We start from the raw sequence: 26,955 nt of genomic DNA, 5'->3' as shown, positions 1-26,955 counted from the left end.
TGTTTAGGTTTGTCTCTCACTCAACTATTAAAGATTCACTTTATCCGACTCCTCTGCAAGTTTGTTTCTCACTAACATTGTGACCATCACTCTCCAGCTGTAGGCTATATTGGAGATTCCCTAACTGACTCAATTACTAAAGAAAATAATGAAAATAAAACCCCCAAGTGTGAATGCTACCTCCTCCATTGCCCAAACTGTTTGGGTGTTCTAAAGAGACCAACCAATTGAATAAAATAATCCAAGCAAGGTTGGACTTATAGAGTCCCTAGTCCAGCCAATTACTAAGAACACTTATATAACAGATTAATTTAAAAAAAAAAACCCCTCCAAACAAGCAAAAATTTGCCAATGCAACATGGAATGTCCACAAGCTAGGAACACAGCTGCATTAACAAATGAGAGGAGGATTAAATGAGAGGAAGGGAGGGAGGGGGGGGGGGGGGAGGAGAAAAACCTGTTTGCTATAATTGATTGAATCCAACATTTTATGTTACTAACAGGTAAGGAGGCCAATAAAGAAAGAAAACTCTGTTTCAAGAATTTCCAATATTTTCTGTTTCTTATAGAATTCTAACTAAAAAATACGGCAAGAAGAAAATGAGGTCGGTGAGTGATAAAGTGATACTAATCAAACAAGTAATTTTCATATGAACCAAAAATCACTCACTATAGCAATGGAAGCCCTAGGCAGGATTAAACCTTGTCCAAGTTGTAAACCTTGTGAGTTTAACTCGATCCATTGTGTGAAAATTGATAAGTACACCCAAGATTCCATATTCAAAAATCACTCCTCATCACCTCTTTTCCTTAACCATCCACAAATGAAATAGAATGAAACAAATGCAACTAATCTAAAACAAGGGAATCAGCAAAATTAGGGACAAGCAGAAGCAAGCTCAACATCAAAACCACAAGCCCATGTAAACAGTGCTTCACAAAACCACCATCCAATCAACTCATTAACAGGTATCAAATAAAGGAAATATGAAGACGTTTCCATGCAAATCCAAGTGAAGTAAGTAACTTAACAAGCATTCTCCTAAGTTGATTGAAGTCATATAACTAGTTTCTTCACCTAAACTAGAGCAAACCATTAAAGACTTCTTTTAATAACCCACAGCATTTTACCTGTCCCTATTCCCACCTTCCACTCAATACCAAAAGGAAGTTGCTGCAAAGATAGATAGCACAACGATGACCTCTGCATGAGAGTGGGAGGGCACATGTGCTTTTCTTTTTATTATCATATTAAAATATACAGTATGTCAGGACAGGGCTGGGAGGAAATATGAAATCTTTCTCCCACCCAACACCCCCTCCCCCCTCTTTAAAAAACAACAGAAATGTAAAAAGAAGGCACAGAAAACTTTTCTCCAAAATTCATTTAAGCCCTATTACACTATTCCATGCACAAGCACCATTCTATAAATCGAAGTGAACAAATTCTTACCAAAAAGAACAAAAAAGGGAAAACAAGTCTTTGCTCTTTTACCCATATAAGAAAATGAGTGAACCACCCCGCTGAGGTTTTATCCTTTATTTATTTTTGTGTTAAGGAATTGAACCTCCTTAATCTAAAACCACGAAGAATTAATCACAATCTAAATTGTACGGAACCACATTAAACATTGTTTCATCCAAAATGATAAGAATTAATGACGATAAGGCATAGAAGAAATCAAATACTGAAACTTATACCAAAACCATTATTAATAAATTAATAACATAATTCCATATTCAAATTCCAAACCACAAAATCAGAATTGTACTTTCCTACTACTCCCCAAACATACCTAACACCTTGTTTATTCCTACATAATAAAAGGTGCGAATCAACAAACTGGCATTGAACTACCCTGCCACACCATCATCTTGATCATCTTCTTCCTCTTTCCAGAAGGATTTCAGAATTGATCTGGGAGACCCCAAATCACCATTACCAACAAAACTCTGATAAACAACACAGCCACCCATTCCAACATACTGTATAAACTCGAAAGGCCAAACCTTTCTTTGTACCAGTTTTTTGGCCAGTCATTTTCTTTTGGACCACTCAAAGAAAATGTTCGAATGCTCACAGAATGAGTCTTCTAATCCACCCATTAAAAGATGTCCCTCAAGAGGAGAAAAGGGTGGTGATGGTTTGACACATACCCCCCAGGTTCAATGCAAGGAAAATAAGAGGCTGTTTTTTTTTCCCCCATACCTTCAGACTGAAGAAGGGACCCCCCCCTCTCCCAAACCCAAAAGAAATAAAAGAGGAGAAGAGACCTGCATACGGATATTATTATGTATATCATATGTGAGTCAAATAACCAGTGTTTTGAAGGGTCATCCATGATGCCGAGTACCGTGCCTGATCCATCCCAATTGCCTATCATTCCTATCCTTTGAGGGGAGGGGGTTTATTTGGACTGTTCTTTTTTCCCCTTTTCAATTCAGCAGGATGGCATTGGGATAGCACCCAAGACATCAGATGCTGACCACTGTTTGAGTTAAAATAATACCGCAAGCGTACGGGTCAATTGTAGTTACGGGTCGAACACAAGGAGATATACGCCACTCTATTTAACTAACTTAAAAGTAATGCAAAGTGAACTGAATCGAATTGAACTCGCTTGCATGAATACTTGAATAAACTTACCATGACTTCCTCTTCTAAATCTCCAAGTCTTGTTATCAACATAGGAACTTAGCCTAGGAAGCCTTAAACTAAAACTATTACAACCATATTGAAGACATAAAATTAAAGCATGAATCAAAAGCATTACAACCATGGAATTGAAAGCATGAAATCAAAACTAAAAACTAGAAAGCAAAAACTAGAAGGAGAAAAGAAAAAATTTCATTAATGAATTGAACTAAAAACTGAATTAAAACTAAACTAACACTAACTAAAAAAAAACTGAATTAGAACTAACTTAAAAATTAACTAAAAAAAAAAACTCACTTACAACCCAAAGGGCAAGGGGTATTTATAGGGGGAAGGGAGAAGAGAGGAGAGGGAAGTGGTAGGAGAAATATTCCCTAAGAAAAGAGAATATTCTCTTCTCCTTCCTCCTTTACATTGCCTTGAATCCCAAAAAAAAATAAAAAAAAAATAGAAAGAGGGAGAGAAAAGAATCCTAGATACATAAACCGTCTATTTATTAAAAAGTAACTTTCTAATTCTAACTTGTGCTTCCTTTTCTTTGCAGGTGTCTTCTCTAAGCAATGAGATTAAGGCATCTTTGACTTTTCAACCTTCCATAGATGAGAGAATATCTTTCAAAAGAAACCTATCCCAAGTATAATTCTAAAAGTGCCCTTGAAAAGTTGGAGGAGAGAGAGAGCAAGGGTGATGACTAGGATTCCACTCACAATTAATGAAATGTCAAATCTGTCCTTCAAAAAACGTGGAGCATGGGATGCTTATATGGGCCTCACTGTTGTATTCCTTACGAAAAATCACCCAAAATAGACCCAAATTTCGTCCAATTTGGAGTTCGGGAGCCCAAGATATCTTAAGTTGAAGTTGGACTGCTCCAGAGCCTTCCAAATGGAATCTTTCGGCTGACAGAAAGATAACTTCTGATAATTATGCTAAGGCCCCTATAATCCGAACTTCCGCTTTATTTTATCCCTGGCCGACTGTCAATAATTACAAATAAACCCTATCCACGGAAACGGTCATAATTTCTTCGTTTCAACTCGGAATCAAGTGCCATTTGAACCGTTGCAAAGCTGACTTGACGGGCTACGCATCCATACTATTAACACCTCAAAATTATACTAAGGGGCCCACTATAATCACATTCAAATTTGATTGATTGGCGTGATTCTTTCAGTGCTAATCCAAACTTAATTTTCTCGACTCCTAGGCGCTTCCGGCTATTCTTAGCATCTTTTGCTCCATTTTCACAAGAATTCACCTAAAACCTGAAAAGTACAAGAAAGCACCGAAGTAACTCTGTCCAATGTGATAAAATGTATGTTTTATGCCCTAAGATTTCACACATAAATGTGCTCATTAGATTCCCCCACACTTGAACGTTACTTGTCCTTAAGTAAACAAAAAGAAAAACTAACCTAGAATGCAAAAAAAAATCCTAACTCACTTTTGTAGGAATCACGGTTGCACTTAGCATGTGCAACAAGCCTTTGAACCCCTAGGTTACCCCTAGTGGACGAGTTCTGTCTCGTGGGTGTTTGTAGTGAATGTACACCCAAAATTCAATTATAAATAAATGCTACAAATTTTAATCATGGCATAAGTAGGATAGTGCACATAATCCCAAAAAGTGTTCAACTAAAAATCAAGGAGCCAAAGGTTCCCCCACACTTGAATTTTATCATCCCACATCAATTCAAGTAACAAGCATGCATCAAGATCAAGGGATCTCATCATATTTTCTGAACACTACTCACCTTCAAGTAAACCACTTATAGCATCGATGGAACCAAAGACTTAGGCATTAAGTATTATTGACCATACTTTCTTTTTTCAGGCATTAAGGTAAAAGCCTTTTTTTTTTCTTTCTCAATCACAAACTCTATTTCTACTCCACTACTGTTCTCTGAATGACATGGTGGAGTATACACTAGACACCCAAATACTTGGTAGCTTCGCATTTTGCATATATCCATAAGACATTGAGACATTGATGCAAGAGTTTTTGTTTTTGTTTTTTTTGAGTTTCCTTCCAAGGAATTTCGATCAAGCCACCCTGCTTCATGAGGCACAATGCCTTGTCTAGTCCCAAGGAATTCCACTTTCATTTCATTTCTTTTTTTTTTTCTTTCACTTTCATGCCTTGCCTTGTCACAAACAAATTGGTCTCAACGACTAGCCAAAAGATCAAAAGGTCCATAAAACACATAGAGAAATCTAGCCATCAAATGAAATAATGCTCATATTTTCAAACTCAATCCCCATCACCGGATACAAACCAACTACCGTCCTTGAAAAGGGATTTTTTATTATTTCGCATGCTAGGGCACGTAATTCCCTCTTTCTTTTGCTTCGCAATCAAATAACGTATGCACTACACCAAACTACTGCCACAATCAAAATTTACCAATTAAGCCCAACATCCCCCCCACACTTAATTCATGCAGTGTCCTCAGTGCATGCATAAAAGAAAGAATAAGGACAAGGGAGGAGATGAAGGGGCTTACCAGATATAATCAACAAAGAGGATCATGAAGAGTCATAAGCTCTACAAAAAGTGCTAGGAGCAGCAACAGAAATCTCAATCCATGGCCAGTAAATGGAGAAATAGCTTCAGAATCAGAAAACACTCGACCATGAATTTTAGTAAAGTGAGAAATAATATGGAAGAAAAATCTGTCCTCATGGGACAGTGGAAAATAAAGGCATTAAAACTCAGGCCATAAATCCGTCCCTTCTCTCCCGTTTGCAATGTAGAACACCTGTCATTCTTTGAAAAATCAACAAAAAACGGATCACAATAAGCATCAAAAGGATCATAAATATCAGTAACCTCATCAAAATAATCATAAAAAATAGGAGGTTTTCTCAAATCAATCATAGCAATACAACTATCCGCTCTTTGCATAACTTAGTTTGCCAAATAAGGATCATGGAAATATGCTTCAAAAGCATCATGACTAACATTGTCCTGCTCAATAAAATCATCAAACCTAGGAGGTTTGGACAAATCAACATGTGAGATAATGGAATCCTCAAAATGACAATCACCTGGGTTTTCCAAAGGGAGAGGGGGAGATCGAATTTCTTGGGTTTCTATGCTATCATGAAAATCAGATTCCAAATCAATAAAAACACTAGGCTCACTAAAATTAAAAATTTCAGGCAAAAGGTGGACTTCCCAAGGTAGCTCATCAAACCTCACTTCACTAATATCTTTCGGAGACTCAATCTCAACAAATAAATTATCATGAAAAGCATCTTGTTGGGAGTGACTCTCATTAAGCTCAAACTGGGGTAGTGGACTTTCAACATCAGTAAGGTGTGGTTCATTCTGAACAGGAATCTGGTAACATAGACTAGGTTCAAGCTGACTAGGTAATGTACCCATTTCCTCCTCCTGTAACATGGTGATCAGTTGAGAGAGTTGCTTCTCCATATTCTTACTTCTTTCTATGAAAAGGGCAACGTTCCTCTCAAGCTCACTCATTTTGGCCTCCTCGCCCATTTTCTGAAACTCAGGGGGTTGGTGATATGGTTCCAGGAGACGTGGCCCATTGAGATTCAATGGAGGGCTGGGCATTAGAGGACCAAACTGACCATGATATTGAAAATTGGGTGGTCCAGCTTGGTTATTCCATTGATCCCACAAGAAATTGGGATGTTCACTCCACCCCTGATTGTAAGTGCCAAAAGAATTGTGCTGAAATAGAGGACTCACATTCTCATCACCATAGCTACCCCCATAAAGATTAGGGCATCATTCCATAACAAGGATTGTCTGGGGATGTGACCAATCAAAATTTCCCGAAAGCCCATAGTTGGGTTGGGGAGCAAAATTATACTGGGGTGGTGCAAAATTATTCTCTATCTTACTACTTTTGTCTTCCCTAGCCTGTTTAAACATTTCCTCCAAAGTCATGGTTGCCTTAGCATAATTCCATTTTTCCCCCAAAATCATATGTGGAAGTGTATCTCCCATTATTCTAAACTAACCACCTATCCCAAATTGAGGTCTCCCTTAGAAAAAATAAAGAAAAATAAAAGACTAGAAAAAAAATTCACTAAAAACAAGAGGGAGCCCAAGGTAGATAGTGCATCTATCCCTCAAAAATCGAAACAGTGGTTCCAAAGCTGTAAGGTTGCCATATAGGTTGACAGCAAGGGAACTCGTATAGTCTTCACGAGCCACCTATGGGCGTAACTTCTTCGTTTCAACTCTACATCAGAATGGAGGATTACTATATGTTTCTGTTTCCAAAATCTCTCACTATGTCGCTTTCCTGTTATCAAAGTTGGTCACCTCCAAAGATAAGTCATATGTCATTCCACCCAACCAAGTCAAGATGCAGCGTCATAGGTAACTTAATCCTATGAGGAACACCAAAAGAGGTTGGGTTTGAGCATAAGAAAGACTTTAGATTGAGCTCATAGTCTTTAAAATAGAAGAGAAACAAGATGAGGTTTTCAAAAACTTTTTTTTTTTTTTTTTTTTAGAAGAAAAGGTAAAATAAAATAAAGCACTTCGAATTACTTAAAAATCAGAAAAATAAAGTGGACAATAATCTCCCCGGCAACTGTGCCAAAAACTTGTTTGAGTTAAAATAATACCGCACGAGTACGGGTCAATTGTAGCTACTGGTCGAACACGAGGAGATATACGCCACTCTATTTAACTAACTTAAAAGTAATGCAAAGTGAACCGAATCGAATTGAACTTGCTTGCATGAATACTTGAATAAACTTACCATGGCTTCCTCTTCTAAATCTCCAAGTCTTGTCATCAACATAAGAACTTAGACTAGGAAGCCTTAAACTAAAACTATTACAACCATATTGAAGACATAAAATTAAAACATGAATCAAAAGCATTACAACCATGGAATTGAAAGCATGAAATCAAAACTAAAAACTAGAAAGCAAAAAACTAGAAGAAGAAAAGAAGAAATTCCATTAATGAATTGAACTAAAAACTGAATTAAAACTAAACTAAAACTAACTTAAAAAAAACTGAACTAGAACTAACTTAAAAATTAACTGAAAAAAAAAAACTCACTTACAACCCAAAGGGCAAGGGGTATTTATAGGGGGAAGGGAGAAGAGAGAAGGGGGAAGTGGTAGGAGAAATATTCCCTAAGAAAAGAGAATATTATCTTCTCCTTGCTCTTTTACATTGCCTTGAATCCTAAGAAAAAATAAAAAAATAGAAAAAAGGAGAGAAAAGAATCCTAGATACGTAAACCCTCTATTTATTAAAAAGTAACTTTCTAATTCTAACTTGTGCTTCCTTTTCTTTGTAGATGTCTTCTCCAAACAATGAGATCAAAGTATCTTTGACTTTTCAACCTTCCATAGATGAGAGAATATCTTTCAAAAGAAATCTATCCCAAGTAGAATTCTAAAAGTGCCCTTGAAAAGTTGGAGGAGAGAGAGAGCAAGGGTGATAACTAGGATTCCACTCACAATTAATGAAATATAAAATCTATCCTTCAAAAAACGTGGAGTATGAGATGCTTATATGGGCCTCACTGTTGTATTCCTTACGAAAAATTACCCAAAATAGACCCAAATTTCGTCCAATTTGGAGATCGGGAGCCCAAGATATCTCAAGTTGAAGTTGGATTGCTCCAGAGCCTTCCAAATGAAATATTTCGGCTGACAGAAAGATAACTTTTGATAATTCCGCTAAGGCCCCTATAATCTGAACTTCTGCTTTACTTTGTCCCCGGCCGACTGTCAATAATTACAAATAAACCCTATCCATGGAAACGGCCGTAACTTCTTCGTTTCAACTCGGAATCAAGTGCCGTTTGAACCATTGCAAAGCTGACTCGACGGGTTACGCATCCATACTGTTAACACCTCAAAATTATGCTAAGGGGCCCACTGTAATCACATTCAAATTTGATTGATTGGCGTGATTCTTTCAGTGCTCAATCCAAACTTGATTTTCTCGACTCCTAGGCGCTTCTGGCTATTCTTAGCATCTTTTGCTCAATTTTCACAAGAATTCACCTAAAACCTGAAAAGCACAAGAAAGCATCGAAGTAACTCTGTCCAATGTGGTAAAATGTATGTTTTATGCCCTAAGATTTCACACATAAATGTGCTCATCAACCACAACCATTTATTTTTTCTGTCATTCTCTTTTTAACAACTAGTTCCACTTGTCTAAGGTCAGGGACATCTTACGAATTTGATCAACAAGGCCTATTCTGTTATTGCAAATTCTCCTAAATTGATGTAACCAAGAAATTTGATCATTTTGTTTGTAAAGTAGCTGAGTTATTACATGTTCCTCTTTCATCACTAGGTGATTCATGCAAAAAAGAAAATAAAATAATCTCTGGTGCTGGAGAAAACAGGACATCTAATTAAATCCTTTATTTCACTGAAGAAGAACAGACTGTTGCTGGGCAAACTGAGATCAACAAGTTCTCCCTCAAAACAAGCAATCATAGCTGGTTTAAAATAGAAATTAAAAAAAAATAAAAAAATCAATCGATTAAGCATGGGAAATCTATTTCCATAGATGCCCTTACATAAATGTCAAAGGATTTCAACTGATTAAGCATGGGAAATCGATTGCCATTGCTGGCCTTATGTAGAGGTCAAAATATCAGACACCAGAATATTTCTCGGTTGAGCCATAGCAAAAGACATGGATTAAGCAGATTTAAACAAGAAAAAAAAAAACAAAGCATACCTACCATGCAAGTATTACAAAGGGTCTACTAATGGAGACCTTATGTAGCCATTGGATTTTATCATTACATTGAGGGAAGGAAATGAAACGATCTTCCTAACCAACACTAGGAACTAAAATTGAACTAACAGGGGAAGCAAAGCACCATAGATCAAAAAAATTTAGTAATTTAAAGGCTCATCAAAAATGAAAAAGGAAAAATATTTGTGGTTTCAAATCTGTATGTGAAAGAGCAGAACAATTTAAGCAAAATAAAAGAATTCCTCGCCTTTTCTCTGTAATGCAAAACAGAGATGGACAAATTTAAAAAAAAAAATCGGTATGGAAGATGAGAAACTACCCTAGGGTTTACAAAATCGGTCTGGAAAGAGAAGCTACCCTAAGGTTTTTAGTTAAAAAAAATAAAAAAGAAGAGGGAGGAGGACCTTAGATTTTTGAAATCAGTTAGGCACAGAGTGAGAAGAAAGAGAGAAGATGAGGAACCCTAGATGGATTTGCGCACAGAGAGTCAGAGAGAAAAAGCTCAGATTGTTTCATTACCTGTTCCCAAAATCAGTCTGCACACAGAGCTTCAATGGCATCTGTCTTCACCTCTAGCGACAAGATTTCTTTAGGTTTACCAATGTCCTTTTTCGAGCCTAGAAGATGAGATGAGGCGCATATCATTGGAGCAAAAGATGAAGCTGAGAGGCGCAGATCGTTCGAACAAGGTGAAGCAAGATGCAGAAGACCTCAGGAGTTCCTCTCTTCTTCCTCGTTATTCCACAGAGTGAAGCTTACTTCTCTCTTTTCTCATTGATCGCCTAGCAGAGGAAGCAGAAGTAGCATCAATGGAGGTTCGATCGACCTTGGAGATGGCTTCGCTGGGTTTCGTTGGGAAGACGATGGCTGTGAAGCTTTTGGAGATGAGCAAATTATCGAGCACAAAGTTTGGATTTTTAGGAGTTTTTATCGGGAACAACTTTGCAAATTTGTGTTGAGAAACGACAGAACATGTTCATGTTCTGTCAAAAGTCTTATAGAGAGCATAAATTTGATTTATCCACCCAAGAACAATTTTTATGAAACACTGTTTATCAAACACTTTTTAGGTGTTTTTTCGTTTCTCAAAATGGAAAAACACCAGAAACTGTTTATAGTAAAGTCATCAAGCGGGCTCCTTGGTTTCCCATCTAGGAAAAAATGTTATTCTATTATGATAATCCTGGGGAAAAAAAGTAACATGGAACTTGAATGAAGGAGTGTTTCCCTACGTGGTCCCTTCAAACTGTTGGATTGGTATCTAAAGGAATAATGCCAATACAAAGATGGGGGTATATTTGTCTAATGATTCCAATCTGATGTTTAAAAACAACGAGCACGCCTATCGAAGAAAATACTCTCTCTCTCTCTTATATATCACGCGAAAGCTTCGCTTTCATGCCGCGCCTCTCAGAGCTTTGGCAAGCATGAAGAGGCAGAGACCAACGGCTCTAATTTCCTCAAAGAAACCACAAAATCCTTCAAAAACACCTCCGACACCAAAAACCATCGAAACGAAGAAATTAATTTCAATCTCCTCTTCTTCCTTCAAGAAATCCAAGAGAAACCTCACTCAAATCTTCTCCATCAGCAACAAATCCTCTACCAAAGAAACCCTAATAACCTCAAGTTTGAACCAAACCAAAAACCTCAAATGGGAAACACTCAACCTGGGAAAGTCAGAGCTCTTCTTGCCTCTCACTTTCCCCACTGGCCAGATCTTCAGATGGAAGCAAACAGGCCCGTTTCAGTACACAGGTGTTGTTAAGAACCACCTCTTCTCCCTGAGGCAGCTCGACAATGATGATGGCGATGTCGCTTTCTTCCTTCACCGGACTACTACTGATGAAGTTGATGCCAGGGCTGCCCTTGTTGATTTTCTCAATGTGGGTATCTCGCTTGGTGACATGTGGAAGGCTTTCTCGGCTTCTGATTCAAGGTTTGCTGACTTAGCTCCACATTTGGGTGGTGCCCGTGTTCTCAGACAAGACCCTGTAGAGTGCCTCATTCAGTTTCTCTGTTCCTCTAACAATAATATTGGGAGAATTACACGAATGGTGGATTTCATTTCGTCGTTGGGCAGTTATTTGGGAACTGTAGAAGGGTTAGAATTTCACGAGTTCCCGTCTTTGGAACGATTGTCGCTCGTGTCTGAGGAGGAGCTTCGTGAGGCGGGATTTGGTTACAGGTTGGGGTTTTCCTGCATTTCGATTGAGTTGAATTTTATGAGAATTACTGGCAATTGTTCTTTGATTTGACATTTTTTCTTTTATTTCTGATTGTTGAACTACTAATGTTGTGTGTGGAATACACAACTGCTGCATTTGCATTGTGTTAAGAACTGAAATATTTTTCAAAACCTTTTTGCATGCTGGTACCTGTAGGCTGTTTCCTATGAATTACTATGACTGAATTTATGGACTAGAGTCTTGTCTTTTGCTACTAGTATCTCCTGCATTTGTTTTCTCACGCATAATATTGTACCAAATGTTACAACAACAACAACAACAACAAAAATAACCCAGCCTTATCCCAACATTGGGGTAGGCTACATGGATCCTTGCGAAGACAAAATAATAATAATAAAAGTAAAAGAAAATGAACACAACAACAACAACAACTACAAATCAGTCTTACACAAACTAACCGGGATCGGTTACACGGATCCTTGCCCTCCAATCAGCTCTATTCGACGTTATACTTGAAACAAGACCTAAACTATGCATGTCTTACCTCACCACTCCACCTAGGGTCATTTTAGGCATGCCCCTAGCTCTTTTGGTACCTTCAATCTGAACTGGAGCATCCAAGAGCGTCCATTGAACATGACCATGCCACCTCAGACGACTTTCTCGAAGCTTATCTTGAATCGGGGCTACTCCCAAACCAGATCTAATATAATCATTCCTTATTTTTACCCTTCCTGGTTTTGCCACTCATCCATCTCAACATCCTCACCTCTGCTACATTTAGCTTATTTATATGATGCTTCTTAATTACCCAACAGTCCGCACCATACATCATAGCTGGTCTTATGATTGTCCTGTAAAATTTTCCTTTAAGCGTTAAAGGATTTTACCGATCACATAACACTTCGGATGCACCCAATAACTTCATCCATCCTACTTTAATCCTCTGTGAGACATCATCTTCTATATCACCTACCTTACTAATGATTAATCTTAGATACCTAAAATGTCACTTTGCGAAACCACCATCTTATCAACTTTCACCCCCTCATTATTCATACCGGAGTTGCTTAAGTTACATACCACATACTCCGTCTTCGTTCTACTTATCTTAAAACCTTTTGATTCCAAGGTTGATCCCCATAACTGACTTTGGTTAACTCATCTATGATTAGCTGAAACAGATAAGGGCTTAAAGCTGATCCTTGATGTAACCCAACTGTACCACATGTTAATGAACAAAATTTTAGAAGACGAGACCGAGGTGCTAAACATTGACGATAAAATGAGCGTGCATTTGTTTGCAAGCCTGGGAGCTTGGGGATGTCACTAACTATGAAGTTATATATCGTTAATTTAATATGTAAATTCATGAATAAATTTGGGGGGGGGACTATTTCCATAATTAGCAACTTTTTTTTGGCATATTGTCACGAGCCTTGGACTATAGGTTCATATCCCGTGCAATCATAGTACTATATCTCGCGATATATCGGTATCTCGGGCCTACCGAGATATCCGAAATATCCGAGATATCGCGAAATATGACCGAAATATTGCATTTTTTCTGCAATATTTCGGGGGTCCATCTCGGGGGGTATTTGGCCATATCTAGGCCTGAAACTTCATGGACAGCCTTATTTAAGCTTAATAAACACATTTAAACCATAAAATTGTAAAAATGTGAATTCAAATTGGTGTTTTGGGCTTGCACCCTTGATTGACATACGGTCGCCGACCCTAATGTATAAATAGTTAAATACACATAGATTAGGCAGTTAATATTTAATAATAGTATTTAACTTCATCACATATTAACATATCAAGTTAAAGCCAATACACATTGATGAGTACCATGATTCTCATAAACTCCATAATATTCAATAACTCGCTTAAAGCCTTAAAGGCAATACACTAAGTGTCAAAGTTAGTAAGTCACAAGACTCGCAACTCGCAAGTCACAACTCACAACTCACAACTCACAAGTCCATAGATCAATGAAATCACAACTTAAGTTACAAATTACAAGTGCTAAACTGCTAATAGTAGTTGCTGTGCCTCTCTGGATCAATCCCACTCATGCCTCGCTGGAGTCGACGTCCATTGCTCTCTGTTTGAAGGACGTATGTGGACCACGGTATAGAATCGGAGAAGAAACGAGTGTAGTCATCCACAAGTGTCACGTAAATGGAATCATCAACATACTGTTGGTAACCTATCCTAGGATATAAACTAGGGTTACCAATCGATCCATCGTGAAGAAGATGATCCATTGTGATATGATGTTGGCGCCGCAGAAGAGAGCGATGGCATTGGTGCATGTATGGTCGGTGAGGTTGGTAGCTAGGTCCGCTAGGGTATGCAAAGATGTTATCTACAAAAGATGATCCAAGATGTCCCTGGGATCGGGTCGTAGTCATAGTCCCCTACCCCACTAAATCGCCCATATGATGATGATCCATATCCATATCCACCGTAAGGTTGTGATGCACCATAATCCGATGCCAATGGAGTGGTATGTGCGTCAAAAGATGGGGCACGCCAATGTCCAGTCGGTCCTCCCTCCCTATCACCCATACTCAAACCACCAACAGAGTTAGATAGGTTATCAATGTCCATGTGATCAGGTTGCAACTGTGTTTGTCGACCCCTACGCTTCCTGTTGTATGTATGTAGGGGGCCTCTCGAGGGTGGGGGTGCGGGGGCACGTGCTCCGTGGTTCGTATCTTGTGCGGCATGATCAAACTGTGTCTCTCCAGTGAATCAGAGTGGCTCTACAGGTACCGTATCCTGGGCCTCCTGGCCTACCACATAACGCTCTCGCATGCCGTCAAATTCTTCATTAGCATCACCACTACCAACATCACCACCACCAGCATTACCACCACCAGCATCACCATCATCACCATCATCATCATTTGAGGACTTAGACCAGTCTTCATCATCAGCAACATTGCTACCAGTGGGCTGGAATGGTATGGGTGAGGGTTCCCTTGCATGTATCTGACCCTCGTCAGCCATATACTCGTCCACATCAGCACCAATCTCAGAAGCTATCATGGGGTCGGGGCCTACCTCCCTCCTCATCCAACACTGGCTCACCTCTATCCCTCACCCAATCCACAGTAGGGTCCTCATCGTCTGAGTCAACTTGAAAGATGTCAGCTAGATCAATGGTGCCCCTCTGTCCCTCATGTCCCATGCGTATGTGTTGCAGTTTCAGCCTCAAGTTGTAGTGCACATTCACCATGTCAGATAAACGTTGAGACCCCAATCTGTTGCGCCACTTGGAGTAGATGAGTGCAAAGGTACTCCAGTTCCTCTCACAACCAGATGCAGAACATGTTTGGGCAAGGACTTTAATGGCTATTCTTCTTAAGTTTTCAACCGATTCCCCATACAACACCCACCATTCAGCTGCATTACAAGTTTACAACAAAAAGGACGTGTTAAATGTTGTTCAACTTTCAACTTTCAAATTTCAATACATATGTAATTTAAAACTTAAAAGAATTACCAAGATCACCACGTGCTCGCCTAGATCGCACCTCAGTTCAAAAACTTCCCAATGCATCCCTAAATACCTTGATCTACACCCATGTGGAAAATTAGTAAGTACTTCTTCACTACTTATTTGAAAGCATCAATAAGTTGAGTTTCCAAATGAACTCACCTCATTGTTGCAAATTGCTTGTAGTGCACCATCTGGCTCCAACTTCTTCACTACTTGTTTCACATCATCAATAAGTTGAGTTTCCAACCCAAGCCTATTGTTATATTGATACTTAGGGTTCAAGTAGTATGCTGAAATATGACATATAGAATAGAGGTATTGTCAAATGCATAGGTAATTAGTAAATAATAATACTATGAATTAGTAAACATAAAACAAATTTACTCACCAGCCTTAAGCAGTGGATGCATAAGTTGATTCTCCCAGCGAGCATTTATGATATCTAAGAAGTGTTTCCTACTGCGAGGAGCCACACTATAGACACTATCTTTCATTAAGTCTATTGCAGCATATAGGACTGGCATGGTTGGGCCCTTCAGAGCGGAGTCAGCAACATGTAGAACTTTAACTACTGGCTCTAAAACTTTCACCACTTTGCTTAGTTTGGTCCAGAAGTCCTCAGATGATATCGTTGCTTGTGCTTCCCTCCCATTTGCAGTCTTGGAACCCTTCCATTCAAACCACTCCTCAGAAGTAAACATGCTTCTCAGCCCGGCCTTCTTTGTCTCAATGCTTTTGAGGGCAATGTAGTTGGTGGCAAATCTTGTGATGCCAGGCCTAATCAAGTCACCCCCACATTTTTTCCTTAATAGATTGAGTGCATAGGAGTGGTTGTATACAAAGTTGGTGACTTGTCTTGCACTTTCAACCACAGTCTTCACCAACTTTAACTTTCCCATATCTTTTAGCATTAAGTCAATGCAATGGGCTGCACAAGGAGTCCAGAAGAGCCGGTACTTACTATTGTTCATCATCTTCTCACCGGCCAGCTTGAAGTTACTTCCATTGTCCGTTATAATCTGGACAACATTCTCAATACCCACATCTTTTTCCACTACTTCCTTTAACAATCTGTAAATATATTTTGCATCCTTTATCTCTTTGGATGCATCCACAGATTTGAGGAACATTGTCCTCCCATCACAATAAACCATGAAATTGATGATGGACTTTCTTGTAGGCCCAGTCCATCCATCTGCCATTATAGTCACCCCATATGTCTCCCACGTATTCCTCATCTCACTAATGTACTCATCAATCTCACTCTTTTGTTGAGGTAGATAAACATTCATTACCTCATATGGGGTGGGGCCCTTGAATCCTGGGCCAGCCTCTGCAATGGTATCTATAATTGGTATCATAATGGGGGCCTTGTGCAGTGTTTGCTGGGATGGTATGGTATAACATCCACTTAGCTATTGATTCTTTAACCAATCCCTTCATCCCCTTCCTTGCTCCTTTGATTCTGGGTTGACTGCTTCCTTTCTTCTTATGCAATTTAGGATCAGATGTTGATGGTGGTACTGGTACTAGTAGAGGTGTTGGGGCTGCCCTCACACTTTGTGATCTTTTAAAAGGATTCAAAGTTCTAGGACCTCCAAAACTGCCAGCTCCTCCACTACCCCCTACTTTGTCTCTGCTGATCATCTTGAAAACTTACTCTACTCTCTTAAACAGTCCGCCTAAAATCCCTAGCCTCCTCTGCTTGTTTGTTTGTCATCGTGCATCGCAATGTCATCATCATCATCGAGAGGAGTCATCATCATCATCATTTATGTATCATCTTCCTCCTCCCATCGAACTCCTCACGTATCCTCAAGTTGTTCTCTTATCCTTTGCTTGTCAGCCTTCCTCTTCTTTCTTCCCCTCAAACTATCACCAATCTCCCTGGCTACTTCAGTAGGGACCATATGACAACCTACAACATCTTTAGATCCTCCAGTCAGATGTTGTTTAAGTCTACTGGACCCACCTCCCATAAATTGCATGTGACAATAGTTACATATAGATTTTCTCTTATCCCCATCAATGAGAGTACCATGTAACCATGCAATGTCACCTCTATGCTGGCTGGCTGGTCTCTCTTGTTCCCTCTGTTCTCTTTGTTCCCTCCGCCCCCTTTGTTGACTACTTTCCCCCACCTTTTGCTTGCCCTTCGCATGTTGTCTATCACGATCCGCCATAATGATACTTGTTCACTGCAATGTAAGTAACACAAATAATTAAAGAACTTAATGTAGATGCACTTCAATTGACACTTTTAGATTACTAATACACTTGTATAGTTATTTAATATTTTTCCTCTAACCCTTATATTTTTCACATAATTTAAAACCAATTTTTTATATATAATGTTAATATAAGTATTGACCTAACACAAGAAAACCAAAAATTAGTAAACATAATATACATGTAATGCATCTCAAAACATATAGAAATAACTTTCATATTTTTTCATTATTTTTTAAACTTAAAACTCATATTTTTCCTTATTTATTTCTGTTTTTTTAATTTTTTATATATTTTTCTTAATTTCTGAAAATTAAAGGAATTATTTAAGAGCAGAAAAATAAATCCGACACTGTGAAGCCGTAGATCGGCCATTGGTGTCTGACATATATTTAATTCATTACCATCTAAGTCATATTACCCCTAATTATTTCCTATCTTAGTTGTAGGAAAATGAATTTTTAAAACCAGAAAAAAATAAAAAAATACATATGGGAAAAAATTTGACACCGTGAGGTCGTAGATCGGCCTCCGGTGTCTAACATATATTAATATCATCAACATCCAACAACATTTGTACAAAGTATTTTAAAAAAAAATAGTTTTAGAGAAATAGAATTTACCTTAAATAATGAAAATAGGCTTGGATGATGAGCTTAGATGACCCTCCGACGTCTTCCCGGCGACAAGGAGCTTCAACAATGCTTGGATGAGGCTTGGAAGGGAGGAAGAAAAGCAAAAAATGAGGAAGAAGAGAGAAAAATAGATTTTCAGCAGCTCTCGGTCGAAATATCGACCAAGAGCTGCGAAATATGGAATTATAAGGCCCTTAGTGTGACTATTTGTCACTTTTTCAATATCTCGCGATATATCGTGAGATCCACGATATATCGTCGATATCTCACGATATATCGACGAGATATTGTATTTTTTGGTTTCGGAAGTGTTTCGTATCTCGGACATGTTGAGATTTACGAAATGTGGCGATATATCGCCGAAATATCGCGAGATTTTATACCGTGCGTGCAATGCCTCGACTATGCTTAACCAAGGCCAGCCATACCCAGTCCAATCAACATATGTTTTCACCCAGCATGCACTTGTATACCCACAACGGAGCATTAGTTATACACAAGTCACAATTCATGTTGAGGCTTACTCAACTTGGCCCATGATTGCCATTCAAAGCTTCCAACCAACACTTGTTGCCAACCCTTGTGGCACTCGGCGCCTCATGCTTGGCAACCTAGAAATCCAGCTCCTTGCGTCAAATATAGACACCCGTCCAACAACATGGGTTCCCTTGTCTCAAAGCCAACCACAAGCGCTACTGATCCTAGCACAAGCCATGCCGCCCCCTCACTTGCTTACACCTTGGGTTGCCGTCGAAGCATACTCGAATAGGCCAAGGAGCACCCTTGCTCCCCCATAACACACACCGAAGGTTGGCTAGATCTACAGCACATCGCCCATGCAGTGTCACCACTGTTGCCCCACGTTGGCTAGTAGCAAGCATGATGTAGAGAGGTTCCTGGGCCAGAATATAGCTGCAGGAAACCTAAGGGGCCAGGTCCATGTTACCACTTAAGTGGACCAGGCTCGTGGACCTTTGGGCCAACCCTTTTGGGTTGGGTGTTACTGGTTCACTTAAAGCCAGATCGTGGGGTTCAGTTTAAGTGTTTTAATTTTGTAATCTTGCATTTAGATGCTTTCTATTTTGAGTTTAGAATCTATCTTAGGTTGCTAAGTAAACAAGGCCCAATATTGTCTTGTAAGGGACTTCCTAATTTGTTTTAATTTCTTTTGATATTAGCTACATTTACTATATATGTAATGGACCTTTAAGAGTCCTCCCAACACTTTACTGAAGCTTGAATTTTGGTTTTTGCCAATGGCTGTGAGAAACAGTTGAGAAGAGTCCTTTGTGAGGTGAGAGACCTTGAGATGAGAAGCCTAGGTTTGAATGAGATACTCAACCCTTTATCCCAGCTTCTTCTTATATTTCTTCTCCATCGATCCTACCTTCTATTTCTTTTGTTGAACCTGCAACTTCAGGCATCAGTGAAGCATTCAAAGTTACTGTTATTTTTGGGTGAATAAATAATACATTACCAAAGAGGGAGAAAGGTACTGTTAATAGTGCTGGAGTTGTTAAAGATTAGTCCATCAAAATCCAGTTGAGAAGGCCTGAAGATCAGATTTCATCCTTGAGTCTACCTGTGATTAAAGAGTTCTGCAGAGATTTTCGTGGGTCTGTAACCCTTGATCCAGCCATCCATTGTAGCCCAGACTTTGCCTGTGTAATACCCTTAAAAAGGTCTCCCTTTGACGTTAATCTAAGGCTAATCCAGTGTCTAGGTTTGTCTATACCACTGAGTTACTAATTCTGGATTTTACTTTCTATTTCTGAGATCCCTTGATATCTCAGTATCCAGCCATCAACTTTGGCTGAGATTTTGAGGAATCGATCAAGCTTATGAGTCCTATTTTCGATTGGACTATCAGCCCCATCTGAGGTGCTAAGTTGCTAAATCTGTTGCTATTGTTTTCTGGTTAAGATTCTCTCCTGTTCTGTTAGCCGATAGACCAGTTTTGTTCCTTCAAGGTTAGACATCAATCCAGAGCATTGCTGCCCTTGTTGAGGGCTTAATGATTGATATAATCTGATGTTTACCTGATGTTAAAGTGTTTGTCAGTTTCGTTTGCCAAGTTTCTTGCTGTAGCCTACTGATTTTGTCGCATAGTGATCCTATTGTGAGACTAGTAACCTAGTTGTCTATTTGTAAACTAGTCTTGCATTAAAGCACCATAGAGGGACAGCCAAGGCAGGCCGAACCCAAGCTATGCCAAGGATAAACACACCCACATGCATGACACGGGAATGCCCACTTGCTCAGGATCATGCGCACCTGTCGCATATTTGGTTCTAATAGCATCCACAATCCTGAACTTCTGGTTGCCTGGTGTTGTGTCATGCTATTGCCTTCCGCTGTGCATGGTCCCCGTCAGTAACTAAACCTACAGGGGAAACATTCACAGCCCGCTTCAGCTAGTGAGTGGCCACCCATGGAATACCTGTGTTGAGAATTGAGATATGCATGCGTGGCCAGGCCAACTCCACACACAATGCCTTGCCTTTGGCAGCCACCTTGCCTACTGGCTTGCCACGATGCCATCCCAAGGGGTCATGGCTCCAAGGTGGGTGATAACTCTCATGTCGTTTGCACTTCTCTAGAAGTTGACATTGTTACCTCACAAATCATCACTAGAAAATGGCTTCCCATCACTTGCACCAACGTGCCATGCCTTGTACATGCCTGCCTCCATAGCCCACGAGCACCATGCCCTAGGCACATCAGCCACGCACATGCCCATGGCACACAAGCCATGCACATGCCGACACCTCCAAGCACATTTGCGATGATGCATGCACCCCTTCCTTAGCACATGGGCCATGCACACGCCCATGCACACTTATGTACCTTTGTGAGCTTAAGGGCCTGCCAACAGCCCTAACACAAGCATGCCCCACAGCAACATTCCATCCTTGCACATATGCCACAACCTCGTGCACTATTCCAACTTCACTTCCGGATCAGTGGCCACAAAGGTCATTGAGCCACACACACCCTTTCTGTGCATGGGATGGAGGAGGGTCACATAATTAGCCAACACTAAGTCTGTGACAATGCTGCCTAACAGAATCCATCCATTACATGTATGGTGGATAAATAGTGCTGTTCATATTTTCCTTCTTTTAATTGCTTAGGTCTTTCAAATGAGCTTATTTAATCTCATGTCTGATTATTAATGACTCCTGCTGGAGAGACTAATTCAGTGGCTTCTTGTATGATCATTTTGACGTGGAGGAACATTTCATATGATGCATCAGAAGATGCCTATTCAATCTTAATGTTAATGTTTCCATTGATTGGAAGTTTGCTTCTACTTCAATGGCCCATTATCTTGATAATTGAGTGTAATTAGGAGTGGCCTGTTAGATTTATGTATGTAAGGGTAGTTCTGTCATTGTCATATTATAAGACATGACTTAGTTGTTAATTACTCTTTCTTTTATTTCTTCTTTCCTCCCTAGGGAGGCTTATGTAATTTCCAGAAGTTCTATTAATGAAGTTATTATGTGTGTTGAGTGATACTCAACACACATATTGATTATTCTCCCAATCTTTCTTCTCTTCTTCTCTTCTTCTCCTTCTTTGTTGCTGTAAATTACTTCTCTCTTGGTAGAATCGATCCCTTTTAAGTTTGAACTTGGTATTAGAGCCAGCTTCTCTGGTTTGAGAGTCAGCTACTCAGTTTTTTTTTCTTTCACCTCTCTTTGGAACCCTAAAAGGATAGAGGGTTCCATTAGAGGCTGTCCAATGTGAAGTAATACATCTCTTAGAGTTCCATTCTTGGACCAACACATGAAGTTTGAAGCTGGAGATGCTGCTACAGAAGTTTGAAGCCCTAAACTTTGCTCCTCAAGTTACCGCCAGCACCTCCATTCTTTTTCCTTGGTTTCTTCCTCCTACCTCAACCATTTGGGATGAGGTTTGCTGCATTTGGATCGCCTAGGGGTATCCTTTCATACCCCCTAGCATACGGTTGAAGCAGGTCATAGCTTTGAGGAACGTAGCTCGATTTTCTGCTGCTCCAACAGTACCGTCTGCTCTGCTGCTTGTTTGCTCTCCTTGTTGTTGGCAGCCAACAGTTTGGGTGGCTATGAAGTGCTATAATGGAAGCTTTGCATTGTTTACATCTTGTTGCATTTGAAGGTTGTTAGTTGAAGCTTTTTTGGAAGTTTTTTTTATGATTATGTGATGGATGACTGCTGGAATGATGTTGAGATGACCCAAGGTGTTTGTTTAAGTCCTCCTTAAGTAAGGATTTACCTTTCTTTTGCTGCTGGAATTGCTTGGACAGTTTATCGTTCTCTTTGTTTGTTCGTTTTTCTTGCTTGTGTGTGGGTAGAGGTTACTCCCCAGTTGTGCTAGACGCCAATCTGTTTTGTTGAGTATTTTTTGGTACATGTCTACTATGTCTGGGACTGATTCTGAGGTCAGTGGACCAATTTCGGTTAGTGGTCTACCCATGGCTTCTTTTGACAATCCCAACAGCCAAATATCTGTTGTGAAATTGGACACTACCAACTACTTGGATTGGTCCCGTTCTGTGAAGTTGTCCCTACACAGTAGGGGGAAGTTGGGATATATTATTGGGTCTATCAAGGCTCCTGCTACAACTGATGCAGGCTATGTCAAGTGGGAAACTGAGAACTCATCTGTTATGACTTGGCTAATATTCTCCATGAAACCTGAGATAGGTAAGAGGTTTATGAGTAAGGAGACTGCGAAAGATATCTGGGACAGTGCCTCCAAGCTTTATGATAAAGTTGACGATGCAACTAAAGTAAATCCTTAAAAAAATCATCCATATGAAACAGGGTGATAGGAGCATATCTGATTACTACAATACTGTTATCAGCTTGTGGGAGGAGTATGGTCATTATAACAATATCCATCTGTCCAATTATGAGGATGAGGCAATGGTCTACAGGAACCATGAAAAGGAAAGGGTCCTTATTTTGCTGGGTGGTCTTAACCCAGAATATGAGCCTCTTCGCTTGCAAATCCTAGGGAGATCTCCCTTTCCATCTCTGGATGACGTGTGCAGCTACTTGCAAAGTGAGGAAACCAGGAGAACAACTATGGATATTACACCATCAACAGAGAGATCTGCTCTTGTTTCTAGTTCCCACAGAGACTGGAAAAGTGGGGGAAGAGACTAATGGCCAACTCGTGGAGATCACCGTGAGAGGTTCAAATGTGATCACTGTGGCAAGCTTGGACACACCAAGGACAGGTGTTGGGATCTCCATGGGCAACCCCCTAGTATGCGTGGTGGTTCCTCTAGTGCCCGTGGAGGCAAGCAAGGGGGGAGCTAGGGCTCACTCTGTGACATCTGAGTCTGAGACATCTGGACCCCAGCCTGCTCTTGATTCCCTTTCACAGGATGACATTGCCGCCCTCCGCCGGCTGATGTCTCACCTTGGAGAGTCAGCTACTGGTTCTACCTCTGGAGGGTCAGCTACTTCTGCCTCCGCTCTGCAAGTCTCGTCTGCTCCTTCTACTACACCTACCTGGATTATTGACTCTGGAGCCTCTGATCACATGACTAGTATGTCACAGTATTATGATTCCTACTCCATTTGCTCTGGTCGGGACAAGGTAAGGGTTGCTAATGGTTCCCTTTCTTTTGTCTCTGGTAAGGGTAATGTGCGAGTTACTCCCTCTATTTCCCTTAAGTCTGTTCTTCATGTTCCTGATTTTGCTATTAACCTATTATCAGTGAGTCACCTAACCAAATCCTTAAATTGTTGTGTCACTTTCTTTCCTTCCTATTGTGTTTTTCAGGATTTGGAGACAAAGAGGGTTATTGGCAATGGGACAAAAAAAGGAGGACTCTACCTTCTTGAGCCATGGTTACCTGCTCAATTTACTGCTGTAGCTTATGTTTGTGATCGGAGTGACCATAGTACTTTGGAGTCTGTAATGCTTTGGCATCAATGTTTGGGTCATTCCCCTTTTGTTGTTATGAGGAGACAGTTACCCCACTTGTTTACTTCTTTTCCTTCCGCTTATGTTTTTCAGTGTGAATCTTGTGTTTTTGTTAAACATTGTCGCACATCTTATCCTTATCGTGGTAATAGATCTACTACACATTTTTCTCTTGTTCATACTGATGTTTGGGGACCTTCTCCTACTACTTCTTTATCTGGATTTCGTTATTTTGTTTTATTTGTGGATGACTATTCTAGGTTTACTTGGACTGTTTTGTTGAAACAAAAGAGAGATGTTTGTGATGCTTGTAAGGATTTCTATCAACTTATCCATACTCAATTTGGTACTCGAATCCAAAATGTTAGGTCTGATAAGGGGGGTGAGTACATGTATGGGGGGCTCCAACAGTTCTTTACTGATAATGGCATCATCCATCAACTGGCTTGTGTTGACACCCCCAGCAAAATGGGGTGGTTGAGTGAAAAAACCGCTATTTGCTGGAAATCACCAGGGGTCTTCTCTTTGGCATGCATGTGCCTAAGACTTTCTGGCCTGATGCACTTCTTACAGCTGCCTTTCTTATTAACCGGATGCCAACTCCACTTCTTGGCTCCAAATCCCCCTGTTCCTTCTTTCTCCTCAATCTTCAGTTTTCTCCTTGCCTCTAAAAGTCTTTGGTTATGTTTGTTATGTTCATGTCAACAAATCAGCCCGCACCAAGCTTGATCCCAAAGCTCTCAAGTGTATCTTCTTGAGCTACTATGATTCAACCAAAGGGTATAAGTGCTACCATCCTCTCCAAAGATGTCACCTTCTTTGAGTCTATTCCTTATTTTTCTTCCCCTCACCATCCTGTTCAGGGAGAGAGTACTAGCAGTAAACAGGATGCTGATGTCATTCCTTTTCTATCTCCCTTGCCTACCCCTACTTCCCCATTCCTATTTGATATTGGAAAGTACAAAGAAGTGGATGTTGGTGATGATGCTGATGCTGATGATGATGCTGATGGTGTTGATATTGATGCTAGTAGTGGTGGTGATGCTAGCAAGAAAAAAGAATACAAGGGAATAAGATTCAAAGAAGATGGTGTATTCACAAGAGGTGAATGCTTGTTGAAGGGAAAAGGAAAGCAAACTTGGTATAAGTAACCCTGCCAAAACCCCTCTTTGGATCCACAGCCTCAGTCTCATCCTCCTCAGTCGGGTAATTCTTCTCCTTCTGAATTAGATCTTCCCATTGCTGTGAGAAAGGGGAAGAGAGCCTGTACTAACCCCATAGCCCAGTTTGTTTCCTATGATTATATCTTTCCTACTGGTATTGTTTTTTCCACTGCCCTTGAGTTTTCTTTTATTCCCACAAATGTTATAGAGGCCTTATCCGATCCAAAATGGATGCAAGCAATGTCTGAGGAAATGGTGGCTCTGGAGAAGAACAATACTTGGGCACTAGTTGATCTTCCTAGGGGGAGAACTCCAGTTGGATGCAGATGGGTTTATACAATCAAGTATAGATCCGATGGTACAGTGGAAAGATACAAAGCTAGGCTGGTTGCAAAAGGGTATAGTCAGGTGTATGGCATTGACTACCAGGAGACTTTTGCCCCTATAGCCAAGCATAACTCAATCAGGGTTCTTCTTTCAGTGGCTGCCAATAAAGATTGGCCAATATACCAATTAGATGTGAAGAATGCATTTCTTCATGGAGATTTAGTAGAAGAAGTTTACATGCAGCCTCCACCTGGTTTTAAGTGTCCCTCAGCTGAAGGAAAAGTGTGTCTCTTGAAGAAAGTTCTCTATGGCCTCAAGCGGTCTCCTAAGGCTTGGTTTGAGAGATTTAGACAAGCCATCCTGAAGAATGGGTATTATCAGAGTCAAGCTAACCACACCTTGTTTATCAAGAGAGGTAATGGCACAGTTACAGCTCTCATTGTCTATGTTGATGACATTGTGATAATTGGGAATGATGTTGCGGAGATAAACAGCTTGAAGTCTTATCTGGCTAAACAGTTTGAGATAAAAAACCTTGGACTCTTGAAATACTTCTTAGGTATTGAAGTATCTAGATCAAGGAAAGGAATCAACATCTGCCAAAGGAAATTTGTCTTGGATTTTTTGAAAGAGAGGCATGATAGGGTGCAAACCAGCAACTTCCCCCATTGATCCAAATCATAAGCTTGGTGATGAATGTGGTTCTTCTCTTATAGATGCAAGCAAGTACCAAAGATTAGTTGGGAAACTAATCTTTCTTTGACTCGACTAGACATCTCTTTGCTGTTGGAGTGGTGAGTCAGTTCATGCATGCTCCCAGGAATGGACATCTAGATGCGGTGTATCGCATCATTAGATACTTGAGATCCTGTCTAGGAAAAGGCCTTCTATTTGCCAGGCATGACCATTTGCAGATTGAAGGCTGCACAGATGCTGATTGGGGTAGTTCAGTCTCTGACAGGAGATCTACTTCTAGGTATTGTACCTTTGTGGGTGGTAATCTAGTTACCTGGAGGAGCAAGAAACAACTAGTTGTAGCTAGATCCAGTGCAAAGGTTGAGTTTAGGGCCATGGCTCATGGAGTGTGTGAGCTTATATGGCTAAAAAGTCTTTTTCAAGACTTGAGTTTTGAAGCTGAAGGGCCAATGAGACTTTATTGTGACAACAAAGCTGCTATAAGCATTGCCCATAATTCGGTTCAGCATGATCGATCCAAACATATTGAGGTTGATCGACACTTCATCAAAGAGAAGTTGGATTCTGGGTGCATTTGTACTCCCTTTGTGAAGACAGGTGATCAAGTAGCAGATATCTTCACCAAGGGTCTCAGTCCTAGTCTATTTAGTACTTTATTGTGCAAGTTGGGAATGTATGATATATATTCTTCAGCTTGAGGGGGAGTGTTAGAGTTATGTATGTAAGGGTAGTTCTGTCATTGTCATATTATAAGACATGACTTAGTTGTTAATTACTCTTTCTTTTATTTCTTCTTTCCTCCCTAGGGAGGCTTATGTAATTTTCAAAAGTTCTATTAATGAAGTTATTATGTGTGATGAGAATCACTCAACGTACATATCGATTATTCTCCCAATC

General features: G+C 40.0%; 1 protein-coding gene across 2 annotated transcripts in view; it reads left to right on the top strand.

Moving 5' to 3' along the window:
• The first annotated feature begins 10,731 nt into the window (after positions 1-10,731).
• LOC122654632 (N-glycosylase/DNA lyase OGG1) overlaps positions 10,732-26,955 on the top strand; it is a 32,072-nt gene continuing 15,848 nt past the window's right edge. The window contains exon 1 of one of the 2 annotated variants that reach the window (XM_043848818.1): positions 10,732-11,568. In XM_043848818.1, the coding sequence (XP_043704753.1) occupies positions 10,808-11,568 (761 nt within the window). In that variant the 5' untranslated portion in view covers positions 10,732-10,807. The remainder of the gene's footprint in view (positions 11,569-26,955) is intronic. The other variant, XM_043848817.1, reaches the window with a different exon arrangement.

Source organism: Telopea speciosissima, chromosome 3 (genome assembly GCF_018873765.1).
Source record: "Telopea speciosissima isolate NSW1024214 ecotype Mountain lineage chromosome 3, Tspe_v1, whole genome shotgun sequence".
In the NCBI taxonomy this organism is placed as follows: domain Eukaryota; kingdom Viridiplantae; phylum Streptophyta; class Magnoliopsida; order Proteales; family Proteaceae; genus Telopea; species Telopea speciosissima.
The sequence above is the reverse complement of the archived record's forward strand: the minus strand, read 5'-3'. Positions and strand labels throughout refer to the sequence as shown.